This window comes from Jaculus jaculus, chromosome 4 (genome assembly GCF_020740685.1).
Source record: "Jaculus jaculus isolate mJacJac1 chromosome 4, mJacJac1.mat.Y.cur, whole genome shotgun sequence".
NCBI lineage: Eukaryota > Metazoa > Chordata > Mammalia > Rodentia > Dipodidae > Jaculus > Jaculus jaculus.
This window is the reverse complement of record NC_059105.1, coordinates 179,584,873-179,607,545: the sequence shown is the minus strand read 5'-3', so window position 1 is coordinate 179,607,545 and position 22,673 is coordinate 179,584,873. Positions and strand designations below refer to the sequence as shown.

Sequence of the window (22,673 nt, the reverse complement as noted above, 5' to 3'; positions counted from 1 at the left end):
TTCTAAGAACTGAACATATCCGTTCTTAAGGTATCATGTAAATTATTATTATTTTTTTTTTAGGTAGGGTCTCACTCTAGCCCAGGTTGACCTAGAATTCACTATACAGTTTCAAGATGGCCTTGACCTCACAGTGATCCTCCTACCTCTGTCCAAAATAGAGAAAGGGAGAAAGGGGCACACCTGGCCTTCTAGACAGTGCAAACAAATTCCAGATGCATGTGCCACTCTGTGCATCTGGCTTTATATGGGCACTGGGGAATAGAACTTGGGTTGTTAGGCTTTACAGGAAAACACTGAGCCATCTCTCCAACCCCAAATGATAGTTTTTATGATCAGACATAATGGCTAACAATGCCTATTGCTTTTTAAATCATACTTTCTTATAGATTAAAGGAAATATCAAAGAGGTCATCTCTGATGGTGGGAAGTGCTAGTATAAATTGTTATTTGTCATATGTTTATATGAATGGGAGATTTAGCTGTTTAAAATGAGTATAGGTTGGCCAAATAAGATAAATTGGAAAGATCAGAGTGCTAAGAATACTTTGTGTTACATCACTGAAAACTTAGTAAGTTCATTTGAAAAGGAGTGTTTACAAAAGGATATGGATATATTGTAATGGCTAAAACTAAATATGGGAAAAATCATAGATTCTTCTGATAAATTCACTGGCATATGTATTTTCCTGTTTTCTAAACAGCTTAAAAGAACAAAGACTGAATGGGGCATTGACCGAACCCCCTTGGAGTCAGAGGGAAAAGGTTATTCAGAGATTTATACAGATTGCATGCTCAGTGGGGAAATAATTGGAGAGATAAACTGCTTAACGGATGAGCCAATGAAATATTCTGCTATCTGCAAAACTGTAGTGGAGGTCAGAACACTTCATCTGTGTCTTACTGTTGTGTCCTGTTCAATGTCGGAAATACAACTTCAGGTCTTTCCAGTGCTTAGCATATGTCGAATCTAGTAGTGATGCATGTTTTTAAAAATAGGAATGGCAGGACTGGAGAGATGCCTTAGCAGATGAGGCACTTGCCTGCAAAGCCAAAGGACCCAGGTTTGATTTCCCAGGACCCACGTAAGATGCACGTGGTAGTGCATGTGTCAAATTGTTTGTTTACAGCAGCTAGAGGCCCTGGTGCACAATTCTCTCTTTTTATCTATCTCTTCCCCCTCCTTAAATAACTAAATTAAATTGAATATTTAAAAAAATGCAAATAGGAATGTAAAAGGAACAAACTTTAGTTTATAAAATTATACTCACCTTACATAATGTCCTGGCAAAATGGCTCGCAAAAGTGATCCAACCTTAAAGAAAGAGCAATTCAACCAGAAAAATCTGCCCATTAAGTAGTTTCATAGGGAAGTCAGCTGGGATATGTTAATTGTCAATGACATAATGTGGAATATAAGAAAGGGGGAAAAGTCAAGAGTTCGAATTTATTAGGAAAGTTGAATAAAGTAGATCAAAGTTGCGTTAGACATGACTGAGGACAAAATGTTCAGGGATAACTGACCTAATTTGAATTCAAAATAATGTCTTCCACCTATGAAATCACAGGGGGGAAAAAAAGCAAACCTAAAGTTTTTTTTTAAATCTGTCGGTGGAAACACTATATAAAAATTGTTTTCCAAGAAACCCAAGGAAAGAAGTAAGTTAAGTGATACCAGCAAGAGAGGATGGTTGGTTTCACCTGGAATGAAACAACAGGTGAATGGCATTCAGGTGGTGAAGGGGAGGAAGAGAGGAAAAATGATTAAAGATTATCTAAAGGAATGACACCCCAATACAATTGTTATGGTTGTAACAAACCAATTACAAGGAGATGTAGTTGAGAAAAATTGAGAATATTTATTTATTTATTTACTTACTTATTTATTTATGAGCACAAAAGAGGCAGACAGAGACAGAGCCTCCAGCCACTGCAAACAAACTGCAGACACATGTGCCACTTTGTACATTTGGCTTAGGTGGGTATTGGGAAAACAAGCCTGGGTCCTTAAGTTTTGCAGGCAAGCACCTTAACTGCTAAGCCATCACTCCATCGCCAAAATTGGGAACCTCAAATTGAATAAAATACAAGATGATTTTCATAAGCATTTACATATAAAGAAACAATTTTAAATCATGAGAACCTAGTGGAAATTTTAAAAGATTCTAAAGTGAAATTTTTAATAGAGAAATTGTTTGCTGTAAATCATAGTCATAGAGCAGGTGGGATTGTGAAGGATGTAGTGAAGGAAAAATAGTTGTAGGATACACATGTGTTCCTTGCCTTCGTAAAGAAATTAAATTTTTATGAGTACACAAGAGACTATAAATTCAAGGTGTGTGGGGGGTAGAGCATTGTATCTTAAATCTGGATTAAATACTCAAGGTCCAGTAACTTTTTTATTTTTCAGATTAGGTAGGGTACAAAGGGGAGAACACACATAGTGTTTATAAAACATAAGGGACTTTAATTAAATTTTATAGAGTTTAACATTTGAAAGAATCATAGAAAGTTTAGATACTGGTCCTAGGAGATTTAGTGTAAGCTGTCTAGTATTTATATGTGTGCATGGAGACTTCTGGCGAGATGGTGTTAACACAGGGGCCTGCAGTGACTTTTATCCCCTTCAGAAACACTGACTTCAACAGCTATGATACTGCCTTTATAAGCACTGAGAAAACCAAGTGAGGGCTGGAGAGATGGCTCAGTGGTTAAGCCTGCAAAGCCTAAGAACCTAGCTTTGATTCCCCAGGAGGCACATAAAGTCAGATACACAAGCTGATGCGTGCATCTGCAGTTCGTTTGCAGTGGCTGAAGGCCCTGGTGCACCCAACTTCTGTCTCCCTCCCTCTTGCTTTCTCAATCTCTCTCTCAAAAAAAAAAAAAAAAAAAAAAAAAAACCTAAAAAGAAAACAAAAGAAAGCCAAGTGAGATGGCACAGCACATCACATGATTTTAGCATTATAAGATGCACTGAAGAAACAGGAAGGAAAGTAAGGGAGAAGGGAATTCTTCTAAACTCATGCTATGGAGCCAGCATTGGCCTAACACTGAAAGACAAGTGAAACAAAAACTGAATGCTGTGAACCAATATCCACGATGAATACAGACATAAAAATCCTCAACACAGGGCTGGAGAGATGGCTTAGCGGTTAAGTGCTTGCCTGTGAAGCCTAAGGACCCCAGTTTGAGGCTCGGTTCCCCAGGTCCCACGTTAGCCAGATGCACAAGGGGGCACATGCATCTGGAGTTCATTTGCAGAGGCTGGAAGCCCTGGCGCGCCCATTCTCTCTCTCTCCTTCTATCTGTCTTTCTCTCTGTGTCTGTCACTCTCAAATAAATAAATAAAATATTTTAAAAAAAATCCTCAATACAAAACTAGAAGATCAAATGCAAATAGCACATCAAAAAGATTATTTGCCATAATTTGATGTATGATTTCTCTCAAAGATGCAAGTATTGTTCAAGATCATTAAATTCATAAACCTGATCTACCATGTCAACAGAATGAAGTATAAAAAAACACTTGATTATCTCTGTGGACACAGAAAAATCATTTCATAAAAATGCATCATCAATGACGTAGGTATAGAAGAAACTTACCTCAACATAATAAAGACCACCTGTGCTAAGCCCAAATCTAACAACATACTGAATGGCTGAATGTTTAAGCCTCTCTGTCTGAGATGGGCAACAGGGTAAGGATGCCACTTTGACCATTTTCACTCAACATGGTACTGAAATCTCAGCCAGATCAATCAAGGCAGGGGAAGAAATAGAAAGCTGAAAGGTAGAAGTCAAACTGGCCCTTCAGATGAAATGATCTTATACAGAGAAAAGACCTTAAGTTCACACAAACAAAGATTAGTAGTCATGAGCAAATTCAACACAATTATGGGATATAAAACTGACAAGCCAAAATAAGCAGCTATATGCTAATAGTGAATAATCTAGAAGAGAAGCCCAGATAATAATTGCATAATGGTTACAAAAATACTTAGGGATAAATTTAAAACCAAAGAAGTAAAAGATTTCTAATATGAAGATGACAAAACATTGATGAAATAAATAGAAGATGACACCAAAAATGGTAAAGCACCTCATGTTCATGGGTGGGGAAAAAATTAATGTAAAGTATTCATACCACCCAAAGTGATCCAAGGTTGCAATTCAGTCCTTATCAAAATACCAATAATATTCATCACATAAGTAAATGAAAACCATGTTAAAGTTTTACATGGAGTCATTAATAATAGCCAAAGCAATATTGAACAATTATTCTACCAGACTGCAAAATATACTGTAAATCTATATTAATCAAAACAACATTGTAGAAAAGAATCAACATGGTGTTAACACAAACAGGTGCATAAACCAAAAGAACCCAATAGAGAGCCTAGAAGTAAACCAAGACATCTACAGCCAACCTACCCTTTGATAGAAGGGCTAAGAAAACATTTACTGGTGAAAGAAGGATATCCATGTATATAAGAATGAAACTAGACTCCTATATCTCACCCTATCTTAATAATTCAACTAAAAACACACTAGAGCTGGAGAGATGGCTTAGCAGTTAAGTGCTTGAATATAAAGCCTAAGGACCCCAGTTCGAGGCTCTATTCCTCAGGACCCACATAAGCCAGATGCACAAGTTGGCACATGCATCTCGTTTGCAGTAAGTAGCTGGAGGCCCTGGTGCACCTGTTCTCTCCTCTCTCTCTCTCTCTCTTTCTCCCTCCCTCTTTCTCTGTCACTCTCAAATAAATAAATAAAAATAAAAATAATAATAATAACACACTAAGCAATTATATTTAAAAGCCTATCATCCAAGCACTTGAGAGGCAGTGGTGGGGGGTTGCCATGAGTTCAAGGCCACCCTTGAGACTACGTAGTGAATTTAAGGTCAGCTTGGGCTAGAGCAAGACCCTACCTTGAAAAACCAAAAAAGAAAGAAAATAAAGAAAAAAAGCCTAAACTATAGGACCATTGCAAAAAACCCCCAATATTCTTTAAGACATTGGAATTGGCAAGTAGCTGTTATAGAACACCCCAAAAGCATAAGAAAGAAAAGCAAAAAATAAATTAGGCATTATATCAAACTGACAAGTTGCTGTACAGGCAACCTACAGAATGCAATGAAATATTTCAAAACTATATGTCCAACAAGGGGTTAATATGAAAGTAAGAAACTTCTTTTTTGTTTTTATTTTTATTTTATTTATTTGAGAGTGATAGACAGAAAGAGGCAGAGAGAGAGAATGGGCGCGCCAGGGCCTGCAGCCATTGCAAATGAACTCCAGATGCATGCACCCCCTTGTGCATCTGGCTAATGTGGGTCCTGGGGAATCGGGCCTCAAACTGGGGTCCTTAGGCTTCACAGGCAAGTGCTTAACTGCTAAGCCATCTCTCCAGCCCATAAAATAATATTTTTTTAATATCCTCACAACAAAACCACGATAGGTTGGGAAGGCAATGGTTATGTCCATTAGTTTGATTGAGGCAACATCATGTTGGGTCTCCTAAGTATGTTTAAACATTTGTTGCATTTGTATGTGTGTGGTGTGTGTGCATGTGTGTATATGGGTGTTCAGGCACAAGTGGACACATGCTTGTGTAGGCCAGAGGTTGAGTAGGGTGTCTTCTTCGGTTGCTCTGCACCTTATTTTTTGTTCTAAGACAGTCTCTCATTGAACCAGTGGTTCACGTTTGGCTAGACGAGCTGGCCAGCAAGCCTTAGGGATCTACCTGGCTCTACCTTCCCAGTGAATGTGAGTGCTGCTACATCTGTTGTTTACATGGGCACTAGAGATCAAACTTTGGTCCTCCTCCTTGTGCAGTAAACATTTTACCCACTGGGTCATCTCTCTAGCCCCTACATAATTACTACCAATTAAAAAGCATCAATATAAGTAAGTGTGTGAGCTGGGCGTGGTGGCACAGGCCTTTAATCCCAGCACTTGGGAGACAGAGGTAGGAGGATCGCTGTGACTTCAAGGCCACACACACACACACACACACACACACACACACACACACACACACACACAGTGAATTCCAGGTCAGCCTGAGCTAGAGCAGGACCCTATCTTGAAAAAAAAAAAAAAAAAACCAAAAAGAAAATGTGTAAAGTAATATATTTTACTTAGTTTGATATAATTTTATAGCATACATATATACTAAAATATGATACCATACCCCATTAATATATATGATTGATAAATCAAACAATATACATATATGCATGAAAATAATAAAATTAAAAAACTTAAAATGAAATAAAAACCAGTACTAAAGAACCCCTATTGGGCTGTATGGCCTTTCAGAGTTTGTTATATGAAAAGATCACAAAACATTCACCAGTACACATTTCGGGGTCTCAACATGAATCTTAATTTTCATATTTTATTTTTATTTATTTATTTATTTGACAGAGAAAGAGAGAAAGAGAATGGGTGCACCAGGGCCTCCAGCCACTGCAAATGAATTCCAGATGCGTGCGCCACCATGTGCACCTAGCTAATGTGGGTCCTAGGGAGTTGAACCTGGCCCTTTGGCTTTGCAGGCAAGCACCTTAACCACTAACCCATCCCTCCAGCCCTGAATCTTAATTTAAATTCTTCCTTTTAGTGTTACTTATAAGGAAAACTATTTCTTAGACCATGGATGCCAAATTTCTATTTTAATTTTTTCCAGACATATTTTATTCCTAAACATCACTTGGAAGTAGGCTTTGAAATGAGGTGCCCTCTCATGAAACTTAAAATGTGGCAAAAAATTGGATTTAGTGTTACGGTGAAAAAGATCAAGGAGCGCCTGTCTTATGAGGTAAGCAGCAACTGCCCAAACTCCTTTCTTCCCACGGAATGAAATCGCACTGAGATGTTGTCGGAAATTGACTACGAGTTTACGCGAAACTCCTTTTCTTACAGGACTGGAACTACAAGCTGCAGTTAAAGCTCTGCAACGTCTTCTTAACAGACATACCACTGAACACAAAGACGGACATCTATGATGAGTCCATCACCCACGTTATCCTCGTGCATGGCTCTGCAGAAGACTGTCAGCTACGCAAGATTTACAAGGCACCTTTCCTAATTCCTGTAACATGCCATCAGGTAAAGAAATACTGCGTCACATCTTCGGGTCAGTGTGTCTGTTGACAATCAGGCACTAGCAGCAAAAGAACTGTTGCTAGCCAGGCATGATGGCGCACGCCTTTAATCCCAGCACTTGGGAGGCAGAGGTAAGTGGATCACCGTGAGTTCGAGGCCACGCCGAGACTACATAGTGAATTCCAGGTCAACCTGAGCTAGAGTGAGATCCTACCTCAAAAAAAAAAAAAAAAAAAAAAAAAAAACCCTGTTGCTATGCATGTATTCCTTTCACCTTCTTTCCTCCACCTCAACATCCCATAACCATTCACCCCATCTCACATGCACCCATATAGGTTCATTGACTTTGTTGGTTGCACAAGCCTCTCCCATCCAATGCCAATGAAACAGGGGAAGCTGTGCCTTTTGACCACAGTTACACTTCACATAGTGTTGCAGTCAGGTTTGCATTGCTGGTAGAAATAACCCAACTAGGTTTTAGCTCCTGCCTGCGGCTCACTGTTAGTCTGGGAGCTTTCATTTTGCTATGGAAAAATCCCTAGAACTAAAATATCTACATTTTTTTCCCCCTGCATAAACTGAAACTTTTCACTTCCACTTCCTTCCTCCTAATGGGATTAGTAACAGCCACCATTTCTTCTTCTACCGGGACTGGCTAGCTGCAAAACTTTCTATTCCCAGCAATCTACTTCCTCCCTCCTAAGGGCCTTATAACTACCCCAGTCTCTGAACAGAACATGAGCTGGGGGATCCTGTGCCCGAGACCCCCTTTGCAGGTAATTATTCTGAATAAACCCTTTGCTGTGGTTGACCACTCTCTCTTGTCTCTCCTGTCTCTGCACCAAACTTGTACTTACACTAAGTTCTAGGTACTCTGGCCGTCCTTGAGCCTCTCAGCTGCATACAGTTTCTGCCTGGACCCCCCCAGCCTCCTCCTCGCTCCCTTGCTGTCACTGCCCAGTCACCAGAAGCCCCAAGGTCTTGTCTGCTCTTGATGCAACTAACCCAGCTGGCCATACCCTGTGACAGGCCACAAGTAGGCAAAGAGACCAGGAGAAGCTTTCGTTGGATCTAATGTTGCAACACTGGGGATTAGCACACAAGGATGGGGGAAGCCTACTGGACTAACCTAGGAGGCTGAGAGATCATCTGTTTATATAGCTACAAAAGGGAAGGTGTCACGCTTGGCTTGAATAGTAATGCCGCCAATCACCTGTGCCTTCACATGCAGGGTTTTCCGTTCCATCAATCACAAGCCTTGCTTGCACAGGCACCAATCACAAATCTCTCCTATGACTCAATCATAAACCTTGCATTCTGCCAATCACAAGGATTTTTTTTTTTTTTTTTTTTTTTTTTTGCTGAGCCAGTGGAAGGAACTTCCCCACCTGTCATCTGGAAGTACAGCTGCAGTATGGGCAGGGTCATGACAGGGTTGGTGAGGCTGTTCTGGCCTGGAGTGGGACATCGTGGCAAAGCTGATGTGAGTTGTCTAGAGAGGTAGTCCTTGGATCAGTTCCTCCTGAAGCAGGAGCCGTGGCATTGGCAGCAGGAGTGGGGTTTCCTCCGAGAGGTCATGGAGTGTTGAAATCAGTTCGCCTCGGGGCTCCCCACCCGAAACTGCTGGGCATAATGAAAAATCTGTCGGCTGTCGTTCAGCAAAGGCCAGCTAGTGCTCACAATAAAGCCCTATTGTGGAATTGACATTCACAGACTGTGCTTAACACAGCTGAACACATAGCAAATATCCTTAGGGTGAGCTGGACCTCTCTGAGCTACCTCACTTTGAGCAATGTCTCAACCTACGTGATCAGTAATGAATCATCTAGAACTAATCAGATAAGAGAAAATCTGGCAACTGCTGTTGTTTGCAAAGAAAATGAGGCTGAAGCTCTGAGTCATTACTGAGTTTTGATCTTCCATGGAAGCGGAAAGTTTGCATTCATGTGAGTCCCTTAAAGTAGCATTGTATGTGGAGAGCCAGTTATGTCAGCTGATGCTTGTAATCAAGGCAGAAGGATACTAAGGGTTCAAGGCCAGCCTGGGCTACATAGCAAAGCCCTACCTGAAAAAAAAAGTGAGTATGGAAATAATACAAAAAAGTAAATTTAATCTGTACCATTATATAATATTTAAGGTTAAATTGCTATTTTTTAAAAAAATTGCTTAGTGCCATATTTTTATTCTTAGCATGTGTATGTGGTATGTGCATGTGCATATGTTTGTATACTTATGGGCGCATGTGAATGTGCCAGTTCCTGTGCACATATGTGCATGTACACATGATGGTTAATGTCACATGCCTTCCACCTTCTGTCTTTTTTTTTTTTTTTTTTTTTTGAGACAAGGTTTCTCATTGAACCCAGAGTTTACAAACTTGGCTAACAAGCTACCCAGCTGGTCCAAGGGAACCTTCCCAGCGCTGTGATCACGCACAGAACGCATCCAGCTTTTGCATGCTCATATTGGCAAACACTTGCCTAAGTCATCTCCCCAGTGCCACACATGCTGAATTGAATCACATCTCTGTGATATAAAAATATTGACTAGTTCTGTCAAGCACATCAGAAAAGTCTGGGGATATGTTTATCAGAAGTTTCTTTTGCAACATGCATTGCTCAATAGACTTTTTAAAATATTGAGTTTATTGATATAATTCAAATATTCCAAGATTAGTTTCAATCCTGAAGTGTTTATATTTTCAATTAGAGCCCATCAATTTTTCATGTAAATATTTAGATCATTTAAAACTATGGTGTTGGGCTGGGGGGATGGCTTAGTGGTTAAGGCGTTTATGTGCAAAGCTGAGGGACCCAGGTTTGATTCCCCAGGACCCATGTTAGCCAGATGCACAAGAGGGTGCCTGCATCCAGAGTTCTTTTGCAGTGGCTAGAGGCCCTGGCACACCCATTCTCTCTCCCTCTCTCTCTCCTTTCCCTCTTTCTCTGTCAAATAAATAAATAATAAAAATGTTTTTAAAAAATAAAACTATGTTTTTATATTTCTGAATATTAAATTTTTAATATTGATCAATATGCTTTTAATAAAACTTGGAGTATATTTTGTGTGAGAGGGAAAGCACTGAATAATTCATTATTTGTGTCTAAAGAGTTTAAAGCCTGAGTTAAAATGATAACTTCAAAAAATACTCAAGCTAGCCGGGCGTGGTGGCGCACACCTTTAATCCCAGCACTCGGGAGGCAGAGGTAGGAGGATTGCCATGAGTTCAAGGCCACCCTGAGATGACAGAGTTAATTCCAGGTCAGCCTGGACCAGAGTGAGACCCTACCTCAAAAAACCAAAAAAAAAAAAAAAAAAAAAGAAAAAAAAACTCAAGCTGATTTGCCACTGAATGGACATTATAAGACTGTGTTTTGAGCATATGAATTATCAGCATGCTTATCATTTTTGTTGTAATGTGCTCCATATGGAATACTAGGAAACACTGGTGCTTCGTTTCCATTGTTATGCCTCTGTGCCTCCCTCACTTTGCAGACTGCTGTGCATCTGATTTGGCATTCCACCAGCATGAATTGTCTCCTGCCTGTTTCCTTTGGATGTTGTGTGCTGGGCTGTAACAAAACATTGCTCCTTTGCTAGTAGTAGATTCTAAAATGGCTTTTCTTTCAGGTCTAAAATAAAAGTATTAACTGGCCATGGTCGTGAATGCATGCAAACTCAGGGAATTGGGAGACAGAGCCAAGAAGATCATGAATTTGTGGCTAGCCTGATACACATAAACAATTCAAGTCCAGCATGAGCTATGTAGTGATACCCTGTATCAAAAAGGAAATAAAGAATGAAAGGAGAGATGAAGGAAAACACAAAGAGAGAAAGGAAACAAGGTCTCAGTGTTAGTAATAGAGTGTCTACCTCACATGCACATGCCCTAAGATTTGAGCCCCAAAACTAGGGGGGACATGTTGCATGGGAAAGAGAGGAAGGAAAGACAGCAAAGAGAAAGAGAAGAAGGGGAAGAAAGAGCAGCAGAGAGAGGGGTGAAGTGAGCTGTGATAAAGTTGGAAGGGGGACCTTAAGATGGGGAATAATCAAAATAAAATTTTCAAGGTAGACATTGCAAGCGCCAGCGTTGCTGTGATGCCCGAGAAGAAGGATATGACATTCTTCACAGTGAGTCCTCCTCCCTCTGCACTTAAATGCATAATGAAAATTTTTAGTTACTATTTTTAATGATATTGATAATGAAACCCTCTCATTTTCTCATTTGGAAGAAATAGGAAGTATTCAAGTATCAATGACAGCATATATACAGAAACAACTGAAGCAGGAATTTTAAGATATCTGTGGGCAGATACACCAATATTTTCAATTTTGTCCTAGATATTTAGAAAGGATCATATAAATATATTAAGAAATTAACTTGAGCTGGGCGTGGTGGCACACACCTTTATTCCCAGCACTAGGGAGGCAAAGGTGGGAGGATCACTGTGGATTTGAGGCCAGCCTGAGACTACTTAGTGTATTCCAGGTCAACCTGGGTGTGGTGGTTTGATTCATGTGTCCCCCACAAACTGAGGTGTCCTAAATGCTAGGTTCCCCAGCTGATGGAGATTTGGTAATCAAAGCCTCCTTGAGGGATTATGTTGTTGGGGCCTGGCTTATGGGTGTTATAGCCAGTTTCCCCTTGCCAGTGTTTGGCACACCCTCCTATTGCTGTTGTCCATCTGTTGTTGGTGAGGGGATGATGTCCACCTTCTGCTCATGCCATCATTTTCCCCCACCATCGTGGAGCTTCCCCCTCAAGCCTATAAGCCAAAATAACCCTCTTTTTCCCACAAGCTGCTCTTAGTTGGGTGATTCCAACCAACAATGCAAACCTGACTGCAACACGGGGCTAAAATGAAAACTTGCCTCAAAAAAAAAAAAAAAAAAAGAAAAGAAAAGAAAAAGAGAATTAAAGAAAGAAAAGAAATTAACTTGTATTCTGTCAACTTTTAGATACAAGGCAATGAACCATTTACAAAAGTGATGATGATTCAAACCACGGCTACAAAACGATTCAGATGGAATGTAAGAAAATATGTACCTCTACGTAAAGTTACTTCAGAACGAAAAGACAAAAGTGAGTTAGAGTTCCTTGAACAATTGTTAAGGACTTGGTTTTCTTACATAAAACAGTCACGTATGTGTTTACAAATAAATATATGTGTTCTGCCTGGAGTGCTGAGGAATCCTTCTTTTAAAAAATTTTTTACTTTTATTTATTTATTTGAGAGAGTAAGAGAGATCAGAAATAAGCAAGTAGAAAGAGAATGGGCATGCCAGGGCCTCCAGCCACTGCCAATGAACTCCAGATGTGTGTGCCCTCTTGTGCATCTGGTTCATGTGGGTCCCGGGGAGTCGAGCCTGGGTCCTTTGGCTTTGCAGGTAAATACCTTAACTACTAAGCCATCCCTCCAGGCCCTGAGGAATCCTTTTGACTGCGTCATTTGATGAGTTAGACTTTTCAGCACTATGAAAAATACCTGACACTGACAAGTTAAAAGAGGAAATTTTATTCTAGCTCATAGCTTCAGCTCAAGGCTTCCTTGTTCCATTCCTATAAGCTGTTGGTGTGGAAGAACATTATGGAAGCAGATGCCTGTGAATTGTGAGGGCTGTGCTCCTCCTGGCTGTTTACAAGGGAACAAAGTGAGACAGCCCCTCAAACATCAACATACAGCAGCCCACTTCCTCCAAGCATGCCTCATTTCCCACTGTTCTGCAGTCTTTTAAAAGTCTATTCAAACATTGAATTCATGAATGTATCAAACCACTGATGAGTCAAGAGCCCAGGTGATCTAATCATTTCTAGGAGTGCCTTCATCGACATACCCAGAGGTGTATCTGACTAATTTCCTAGGTGTCTCTCAATCCAATCGGGTCATCATTTGGTAGTAATTAAGATTAATCATCACAATATGCAATGTAAGAAATCAAACTGAGGCTCTCAGTTATGTTTAAAATAAAGTTTGTATTTTATAAGAATAAACCTGCATAATAATCAAAATAGTATGAGAAATTATTGATGACAGGATTGCTAGTTCATCCTCCAAATTAAAATATTTGATGTAGCAATAATAATGAAAATAAAGGGGGCTGGGAAGATTATTTAACTTGTAAAGCCTGCCAGCCAAGGTTCAAGTCATAAGGCATCCACAAAAACCAGACACAAAACTGGCACAAGTATTTGACATTCCTTTGCAGTGGTGAGAGACCCTGTAGCACACACACACACACACACACACACACACACACACACACACACCCCTAAATAAGAGTGTTAAAAATAAGGTTGTACCTTCTGAATAGAAATCATATGCATTATAGGAACTTATGGCTAACCCTGACAAAAAACCCATTCTTTTAATTTTTTTTTTAGTTTTTAATTTATCTGAGAGAGGCAGAGAGAGAAAGAGAAAGAGGCAGATATAAATATGTAGAGAGAAAATGGGTGCACCAGGGCCTCGAACTCTAAACAAACTCTAGATGCATGCGCTACCTTGTGCATCCAGCTTACGTGGCTCCTAGAGAATCGAACCTTGGTCCTTTGGCTTTGCAGGTAAACACCTTCCTCGCTAAGCCATCTCTCCAGTCCACTCTTTATGTAAATTCCACGTGATAAAAATTGTATCATGACATGTTTACTAAATATTTATACCTATTTACTAAATCACTACTTCCCAGCAACTGAAGACTTAGTTGTGAGTTTCTTTTTTTTTTAAATTTTTTATTTATTTATTTGAGAACAACAGACACAGAGAGAAAGACAGATAGAGGGAGAGAGAGAGAATGGGTGCGCCAGGGCCTCCAGCCTCTGCAAACGAACTCCAGATGCATGTGCCCCCTTGTGCATCTGGCTAACGTGGGTCCTGAGGAATCGAGCCTCGAACCAGGGTCCTTAGGCTTCACAGGCAAGCACTTAACCACTCAGCCATCTCTCCAGCCCAGTTGTGAGTTTCTTAAATCCATAGCCAGCCTGGGACAAGGTGATGGCCCAGTAGGTAAGAGCACTTGCTTCACAAGTTGAGTTCAATTCCAGCACCCACATAAAAAGCCAAGCATGGCTGCACATGCCTGTAACCCCGGTAGTGAGGAGGGAAGAGAGCAGAGGATCACTGGTGCTCGCTGGTCAGCCAATCTACTCAAAAAGCAGTGAGCTCCAGGCTGTGTGAGGGGTTCTGTCTCAAGGACATAGACAGCAGAGCATCAGAGAAGACAACTGGCAGCGCCTCTGGCCTCTGCGGGCTTGTGTGTGGAGACTGTAGGAATGCACTTCAAGAATGAAATATGGGGGCTGGGGAGATGGCTTAGTGGTTAAGCGCTCGCCTGTGAAGCCTCAGGACCCCGGTTAGAGGCTCGATTCCCCAGGACCCACGTTAGCCAGATTTACAAGGGGGCACATGTGTCTGGAGTTCGTTTACAGTGGCTGGAGGCCCTGGTGTGCCCATTCTCTCTCAGTCTCTCTCTGCCTCTTTCTATGTCTGTCACTTTCAAATAAATAAATAAATATAAAACAAAAAAATTTTTAAAAGAAAAGGATGAAATATGGGGATGGACTCTGGTAAAGAACTGTGGGAAGAGTCTGTGTGTACCTTACCAAGAACTTTTCTGAGATAATTGCTGTGAGAAGCTTTTCTGCTAAATTCTTTATGTTTAACTTACCTGAAAGTTAATTGTCCAACAATGTAATCCATCCACTTAAACCAATGAGACTAGGTTTCCTCTGCCTTGATGTATTTTTGGTCTGAACAGCACAGATGATCAATATTGACAAGCATTGTTTAGAAATGCTGACTGACCTTAAGCTATGCTCTGTGCCCAATTTCCTCAGAGGCCTGCCTGACCTCTTGACTGTGACATGAATCACTAAGGGCCCACAAAACTGTCACAGATCTGTTGAAGAGAGCAGGTGTGCTTAGTGTGATCACACTTGTGATCAGAGTGTGTCTGCATTCTGGATCAGCAGAGTCTAACATGCCGTGCCTATAAATACCATACTTTAGCAAATGTTTATGGATTATCAAAAGTTGAAAGCTCCTTAGCCTTTACTCAGTCAAATGCAGTAGCACATGCTTATAATCGTAACAGTTGTGAGGCTGGGACATGAAGATCCTGAGTCTGAGGCCAGCCTAGGCCACATAGACCGGGGAAAGAAGGAAGGGAGGGAGGGAAGAAGGGAGGAAGAAAAGGAAGGAAAATATTTGACCTACTTCATTAATGAGAATACCAGCTACTTCTCTCACTGCTGTGTCCAAACTCCAGAGAAGAAGCAGCTTTAAAAGCATGGCAGGGAATGCATGCTGGCAAGAGGAGGAGGAGCCACCCATCTTCAAAGTGGATTTTCCTTCCTCAGTTAAACCTAGGTCATTTCAAATCTAGTCAAATTGACAGTGAAGATTAGCCAACACAATGAGGTTTTCTGTGAAGAATTTAAATAATTATTGGCTAAAAAAATGTAATCTGATATGTCCTCTTACTTTTCTGATAAACTAAGCTATCATAAATTTTAATACATGTTGATTAAATACCATAATTGCTAGATGTCTATTGCAAAAGATATATAACAACAAAATTGGCTGGGCTTTAAAGATGACTCAGTGTTACATCAAATATCTCATGTAAGCCAGACCCACAAGGTGATGCATGCATACAAGGTCTCACATATGCACAAGGTGGCACACTCATCTGCAGTTTGATTACAGTGGCTGGAGGCCCTGGTGTACCAATCCTCTCTCACTCACTCTCTTTCATTAAAAAAAAAAAAAAAAAAAAAAAAAGCCACTCTGTTGGACTTGCTTCAAAAAAAATTAATTTTCCATGTTAAGTGGAAAAAGACCTACGATACATGCCAAGTAAAACTACCAATGATAATGCTGCATTGATAACTTTACATGAACTTTATTTTTCGTTGTATTACAACTAGGTAGGTTCTTAACTATGTAGAAGTAAAATCCTATTTTCCTGTAGGTTCCCACCGACCTTAAGCTTAAACACCTACAGGTTATGGTCTCGGGCCCTTCACCATCTGCGCCTTCGCCTGACCAGACCTCTTCTCCTCACTCCTCAAAACCTAGACATACCCAGCCACCTATGGTGCACTTGAAGCATCATGGCTCATAATGTGCCTTCTGCCTGAAGCTATCTCAATCTCCCCATATGCCCACGTCTCTCCACGCAGGAAGCTTTCCCATGTGGTCTTTTGAGCCTTTGTTCCTTTGTCTCCAGTGAGTCATCAGTGCTCATGTCAAACCCACAGACCTCTGTGGCACTCTCCTGTGCACTCTGGAGCCCAGGACGTGTCACGCTATTTTATCAGACAGTGTTCTGTCGTTTTTGTGTTTGCCAGCTTGTCCTTCCACCAACTCCATGGTGGCGAGGGTCCTAATTCTTTTGCTTTCTTGTGGCTCCTCTTTGCTTTCTAATAACATCTCAATACATATTAATATTAATTTGAGGCTGCTTGGATAATGGATGGTTTTTGCCTCCCTAGTTTTCAAGCTTTCTATGCATTTGTTATATAATATTTATGATAAAAGTGGTTTACTTACACCTGTTTTGAAAAGTGGCCCTGCTTCCTACTGATGTCAGATCATAGATCCTGAGTGTGCTGATTTGAACCTGACCTAATATGATAGTAAGATTAGTTAGGAGAGTATCTGATTCTAGTGGTTGAAATAACACTGTCTGTTTTGAAGCAGATGAAACTGGGGTGTCAGAAATTAACATCCAGGATGAAGAAAGCTTTAAGGAAGAGGTAAGTTTAGAGCAGTCTTTTTTTAAAATTTTTTTTATTATTATTAATTTATTTGAGAGCGACAGACACAGAGAGAAAGACAGATAGAGGGAGAGAGAATGGGCACGCCAGGGCTTCCAGCCTCTGCAAACGAACTCCAGACGTGTGTGCCCCCTTGTACATCTGGCTAATGTGGGACCTGGGGAACCGAGCCTTGAGCCGGGGTCCTTAGGCTTCACAAGCAAGCATTTAACCACTAAGCCATCTCTCCAGCCCAGTCTTTTTTTTTTTTTAGAGCTATATTAAGGTAAAAGGGAGTCTGCAGTTTATGGAACCTACCAGTATATTTGTATTATTGTGAAGACACTCACCTCCTAGTTATTTATGTCCAATCACATCAGCATACAGGCACCACTAGGAACAGATATGGCTATAATATACCTGCTCCCCTTTCGCTTCACTTTTGTGCTGAACTCAGCTTGGTCTGAAGCCTCTCACAGCTGGCTCTGCTATGCATCTGGGATATCCCAGCCTAAAGACATTCTGCCTCCTGTTTTCACAGTGCCTGAAGAGCACAGGTGTTCAGCATTAAAGGTTCTAGTCTATTCTAGCAAGGCAGGCCAACTAAGTCACTCATCAAGCCCCATAAATATTAATCTAATGCATGCACCCCCCCCCACACACACCCAGAAACGTGGATAGCTACTTAATGAGCTTGAGATCTTCAAAATAAAATAAGCCAGCTTTTTGCCCCAGAATCCTGTTCAAAAACACTCCTGGACCCTGGGTTGAATTTGAGCAAATAAATGTGAAAAATACCTCAGCACACCCATACTAGCCTACCTATGCTTAGAATAACAGAGGAAAATTGCAAATTTAAAATATAAAGATAGGGGCCAGAGGGATTGCCTGACTGTTAAAGGTGCTTGCCTAAAAAGCTTGCCAATCCAGGTTCAATTCCTCAGCACCCACATAAAGCATTAACTTGTAGTGGCAAGACACCCTGCTGTACGCTCATGTATTCATGCATACATGCATGCACACACACAAACATACACACATGCACACATGCAAAAAAAAAAACCTCCAAAAATGATATGCTAGACTAAAAATAAAATATTGAGTGATTTCTAGAGCATGCTGACCACCTGGCCAGCTGCGAAGCTTATAGAATTCAGCTTTGTGGTATCTTTGGGAAATAGAAGAAGGAGTCAGGCAAGCTAGTTTTTGTACCTACTCCCAAAAAAATGTTGCTTATTCATTAAGTAAAATAAATTCTTGTGGAACTCTCTTACAATCACAGTACACAGGAGGTGTAGGCAAGGGGATGTTGACTGCATAACAATTGTTGTTTTTAAAAAAAGTACGAAAAACAGCAGCAATGGATGAGTTCATTAAACCACAACAGAAGTGCCAGCTAGTGCCAGCTGTGGAGGAAATTGTCAAGCTATGGTGTTGAATAGGTGTGTTTGCTCCCCAATGTTAGATCCTGGCTGTTTCTGAGCAAGCTCCCTTCTTCCTCCTCAACACTACTACCTCAGGATTCTTATTTTTCCTTTACAAGATGAAATAACCCCTTCAAAGATCTGTCACAGCATCCAGCCAAACCTTGTGCTGGTCCCCAAGATGAAGTGGGCAGAGCTGCCGTTGCCAGAGCCCGAGTCATTATTCCTCTGCCCCAAGATCACATCTCTCACAGCCCACCTCGGGAAACTTAACCCTGTTCACACAAGCAGAATTCGACTCATGTTTCCTTCCTAAATTTCTAGGACCAAAAGCTTGATGAAACTTTTGATGACTAAACGAACATGTAAGGGGTCTCCTGGAGACAGCCTCACTCATCAGGTAAGCCGCCTCACTTTCCCCTATATGATCAGGATCATGTCAACAGGAAGACACGCCAATATGCCTGAGCTCTTTGTGTGATCATGTGAGTTACAGCACATCTCATTAGCCAACTGATCCTTAAAAAAAGAAAGTGTTCCTAAATTCCAGTTTGAAGAAAAGATTAACTCTACATTTTTTGTTTGTTTTTATTTATTTATTTGAGAGTGACAGACAGACAGAGAAAGAGGGAGAGAGAGAGAGAGAATGAGAATGGCCATCTCTCCAGCCCCAAGAAAAGATTAACCCTAAAATAAGATTCAGACACCTTTAATTGCAGCACTTGAGAGGCAGAGGTAGGAGGATCACCATGAGTTCGAGGTCAGTCTGAGACTACATAGTGAATTCCAGGTCAGCCTGAGCCAAAGTGAGACCTACCTCAATAAAGAGAGAGAGAGATTCCTTTATCTAGATTTCTAAAACTTCGCAGACCCCTAGTTTTCTGTCTCTACTTGCTACTTAATCTCACATACACCTTTGGCAGCACCCAATTCAGCAGGTTAGTTTTCAGACAAGGTGGTATGATTGAAAGATATAAAAAGAAATCTGACATAAGTGCTTTAGTCAAGGAGATAACATACTCTATAGACCTAATGCTAGCTGACCCTAAAGGAGTTCAAAAGAGAAACTGCAGGCTATGAAGAATGAACCAGTCTTCCTTGTGGAGAAAAGGAAGAGGGTGCTCAGAATCAGGGATGCTGGTTCAGTTGGTAGAGCACTTGCCTACAATGCGCAATGCTCTGAGTCCATTCTCCTGCGCTGCATAGACCCTGCCTTGGCCCACACCTGTGGTCCCAGTGCTCAGGAGCTGGAAGTGATACTCGGAAGTTGGTCATATCGTGCTACATAGCAAGTCTGAGGTCAGTCTGGGCTAAAAAAAGAAAGAATTGAAAAACAGAATAGAGGATACAAGAAAACGAAGACAGTTGGTGACAGTGAGCCCAGTAATCTGAGAAGCTGGTTTCCAAAATGTGTCCCAGGGAAATGAATATGTGTATGTGTACTTTATGTCTCATATATTACATCACTGGGTTAAATACAAGAGCTGTAAGATAAATAGGCTTGTCCCCTTTAAATAAATGTAGCCCTAGGATGTCACCTTCTATGACAAAGATGGAATTTAAGAATGGATTTAGAAGACTAGGGAGATAAGAGGCCAGGTTCTTGCCCGGCATGCTCAAGGCCCCAGCAGTGCAAAAATAAATTGATTAGTTAATTAAACTGAAAATAGATTTAGAGGCTGGAGAGATGGCTTGTTGGGTGAGCACACTTACAACACAGCTGGAAAGCCTGAAAGGACCTGAGATGCCCACGTTAAGTTCCCTGACCCCCATGTAAGTAGCTGGGAATGACCTTGCACCCCGTCACCCCAGTTCTATCTGGAGTGGGTGTCAGAAGATTTTTGTGGAGCTTGGATAAATAGCAAGCTGCAGGATTAGTGAGAGACTCTGTCTCAAGGAAACACGTGGATGCATGTTAGAGGAAGACACCAGATGTCCCACCATAGACTGTGCGTGTGTACACATTTGCACGTACCACATACATAATTATCCACACACACTGTATACAATGCACATGCAAAATATTGGCTTAAAGGGTATTAATGCACTATGGAAAGTATTTGCAAGATTTATTTGCTCTTGTCTAAGCAAAATCTCCTCTATGGAAAACGGTGCCGCATCCGTAGGAGAATTCCGTAGTTGCACTAGGCAAGCTCGAGAACATCCAAGTCAGACAGACAATAATGCCTAGCAGATGGTGAGTATAATAAATTGAGAATGCAAGATCAAGCAGCAAAGGGCTAACCTTTTCTTTCTTAAATACATAAAATGTTTATTCAGTAGCAAAAATAGATGTCCTCTGAAATCAATGAAAGTTGAGTGGCACTGGTTTTCTCATATTTTATTGATAGCTGTATAAAGCAGTTTTTGACAAAAATCATACAAATGCTTACACATTCTGTTCTTGGACTCAAGTCAAAGAGGGCCATCCAAAGTAATGAACCCAATGCCCAGGGCTATTGTGTGACTTTTTCCTGGCTATCCACCCCCAATATCGCGCCAACGGGAGACCAAGGAAACAAGGCAACCTGAGAGTAGCTTGGTGAATCAGTGAGCGTGCTGAAGTTGCTTACAGGAACATAGGCGATGCCTCACAACAGCAGCATCCCGTGAGCTTCCTGCACAGCCTGTCTCCTCTCCTCAGCAATTGTTACTGCTTTTATAACCGTGAGGAGGGACCTCTTTAATCTTGTAAGATTCCTGTTACCTCCTCCCTTCTTTCCTTCCTTCCTTCCTTCCTGCCTTTGGAGGGACTGTTTCAATTTAGAACAAATAGCTATAGTGGGGAACTGCTACTTGTAATGCAATAAAAGAAATCCAAGAGCTAAATGTCCAATAGTAAGAGTACAGAGACTCACTAGAGAATCTCCGTATAAGAAGGCATGACCCAATCATGTAAAAGGTCTAAAGAAAATACAAAGAGGAAGGCAGCATGTAATGGAAGTTATTTCATGTGAAATGGCTGGGCGTGACAAGTTGACATGACACTTGTGCAGATGTGTGGGCGACGGCAAGTAGCAGTTTTGTTCCCTTATTCCAACAAAAGCCACTTATGATTAGCAAGCATTATGGAAATATAAATTATGTAGGATTACCCATTTCTTTCATCACCTTTCTATTCAGCAATTCTGTGAAAGGGGCTGTGGGTCTCCAGGCCTGAAGCTAATCAAGTAGCAACGGCCCCAGCAGACAGACAAACTCCCAACACCATGACTGGGGCCTCCCGCTCAGCAGGCCCTGGTGGCTTCTGCGAGGATGACTTCCAGTTTGTCACGCTGCTGCAGCTTGGGCCGTGAGCGATGCCTGCTCACCCGCCCGGCTTCTCGGCTGAGCCTGGAGCACGCTAGCCTGCAGCTACCTCGTGCTCAGGAAGAGCTGAGTGTGTCGGGTGCAGGGCAATGCTGACCGAGCCCTCAGCTCTGTGTGTTTTTGTTTTTGTCTTCCCACTTAAGTTAGAAACGGCTGACAAGACTTTTACATGACAAAGCTGAAGCATGAATTGTCACCGCTGTCACCTGTACCTGGAGCCCGTCTCTGCCCCAAGGGAGGGAAGAGCCCGCTGTCTTCCTGTGGTCTGGGGCCGCCTCCATGCAAGAAAGAAGTTTAAGCTGGGCGTGGTGGTGCACACCTCTAATCCCAGCACTCGGGAGGCAGAGATAGGAGAATCGCCGTGAGTTCGAGGCCATCCTGAGAAGACATAGTGAATTTCAGGTCATCCTGAGCTGAAGTGAGACCCTACCTAAAAAAAAAAAAAAAAGAAAGGAAAAAGAAAAAAAAGAAAGATAGAAAGATAAAAGTCTGGAGTTTCTGACTAGTTACTTAAGATCATATATTTTTTCTCAAAATTCCCTTGATATTCACTATTATTTATGTCAAAACATCATAAGGTAACCCAGAGTAAATTTCAGCCACAGAGCCAGGAAATAAGCATGTTACGAAAAGAGTTTGCCTCAGAGCCATAATGGCTTCATTTATTTTATGAACAATAAAATGTTATGACATTGGGGTTTGAATGTTTCTCATGATCCAATTGTTGATTATTGTCATTCACCCTAATTCATTCACCTTGGGAGCTGTCAGAGTTTTAATAGTGAAGCATAGAAACATAAATTTAATAAGGAGGAATGGAAACATATAAACATATAAATTTACTTTTTACCAATACATTCATGATAATGATTGCAATGCAATTTGAATGGTTTTGGGAAAGCATCTTAACAAGTAAGAGTTAGAGCATGCTTTCATATGCTAGGTGTAAGAATAAGTTCAGAGGCAAGTGTGGAAGACAGAAATTGGTAGAACTCTGGAACAGGCTTTATTTAGAGTAAAGGGGGCTGAAGGGATGGCTCAGCGGTTAAGGTGTTGGTATACAAAGCCAAA

The 22,673-nt window shown here is 41.1% G+C and overlaps 1 protein-coding gene across 1 annotated transcript in view; it reads left to right on the top strand.

Annotated features, from left to right (window-relative positions):
* Positions 1 to 21,889, top strand: part of Slc9c1 (solute carrier family 9 member C1) — a 76,562-nt gene extending 54,673 nt beyond the window's left edge. Inside the window, exons 22-28 of the mRNA XM_045147925.1 lie at positions 705 to 878; positions 6,694 to 6,825; positions 6,930 to 7,115; positions 12,072 to 12,195; positions 16,811 to 16,869; positions 18,618 to 18,693; positions 21,746 to 21,889. Coding sequence (XP_045003860.1) covers positions 705 to 878; positions 6,694 to 6,825; positions 6,930 to 7,115; positions 12,072 to 12,195; positions 16,811 to 16,869; positions 18,618 to 18,650 — 708 coding nt within the window. The 3' untranslated portion in view covers positions 18,651 to 18,693; positions 21,746 to 21,889. The remainder of the gene's footprint in view (positions 1 to 704; positions 879 to 6,693; positions 6,826 to 6,929; positions 7,116 to 12,071; positions 12,196 to 16,810; positions 16,870 to 18,617; positions 18,694 to 21,745) is intronic.
* The last annotated feature ends 784 nt before the right edge of the window (positions 21,890 to 22,673 follow it).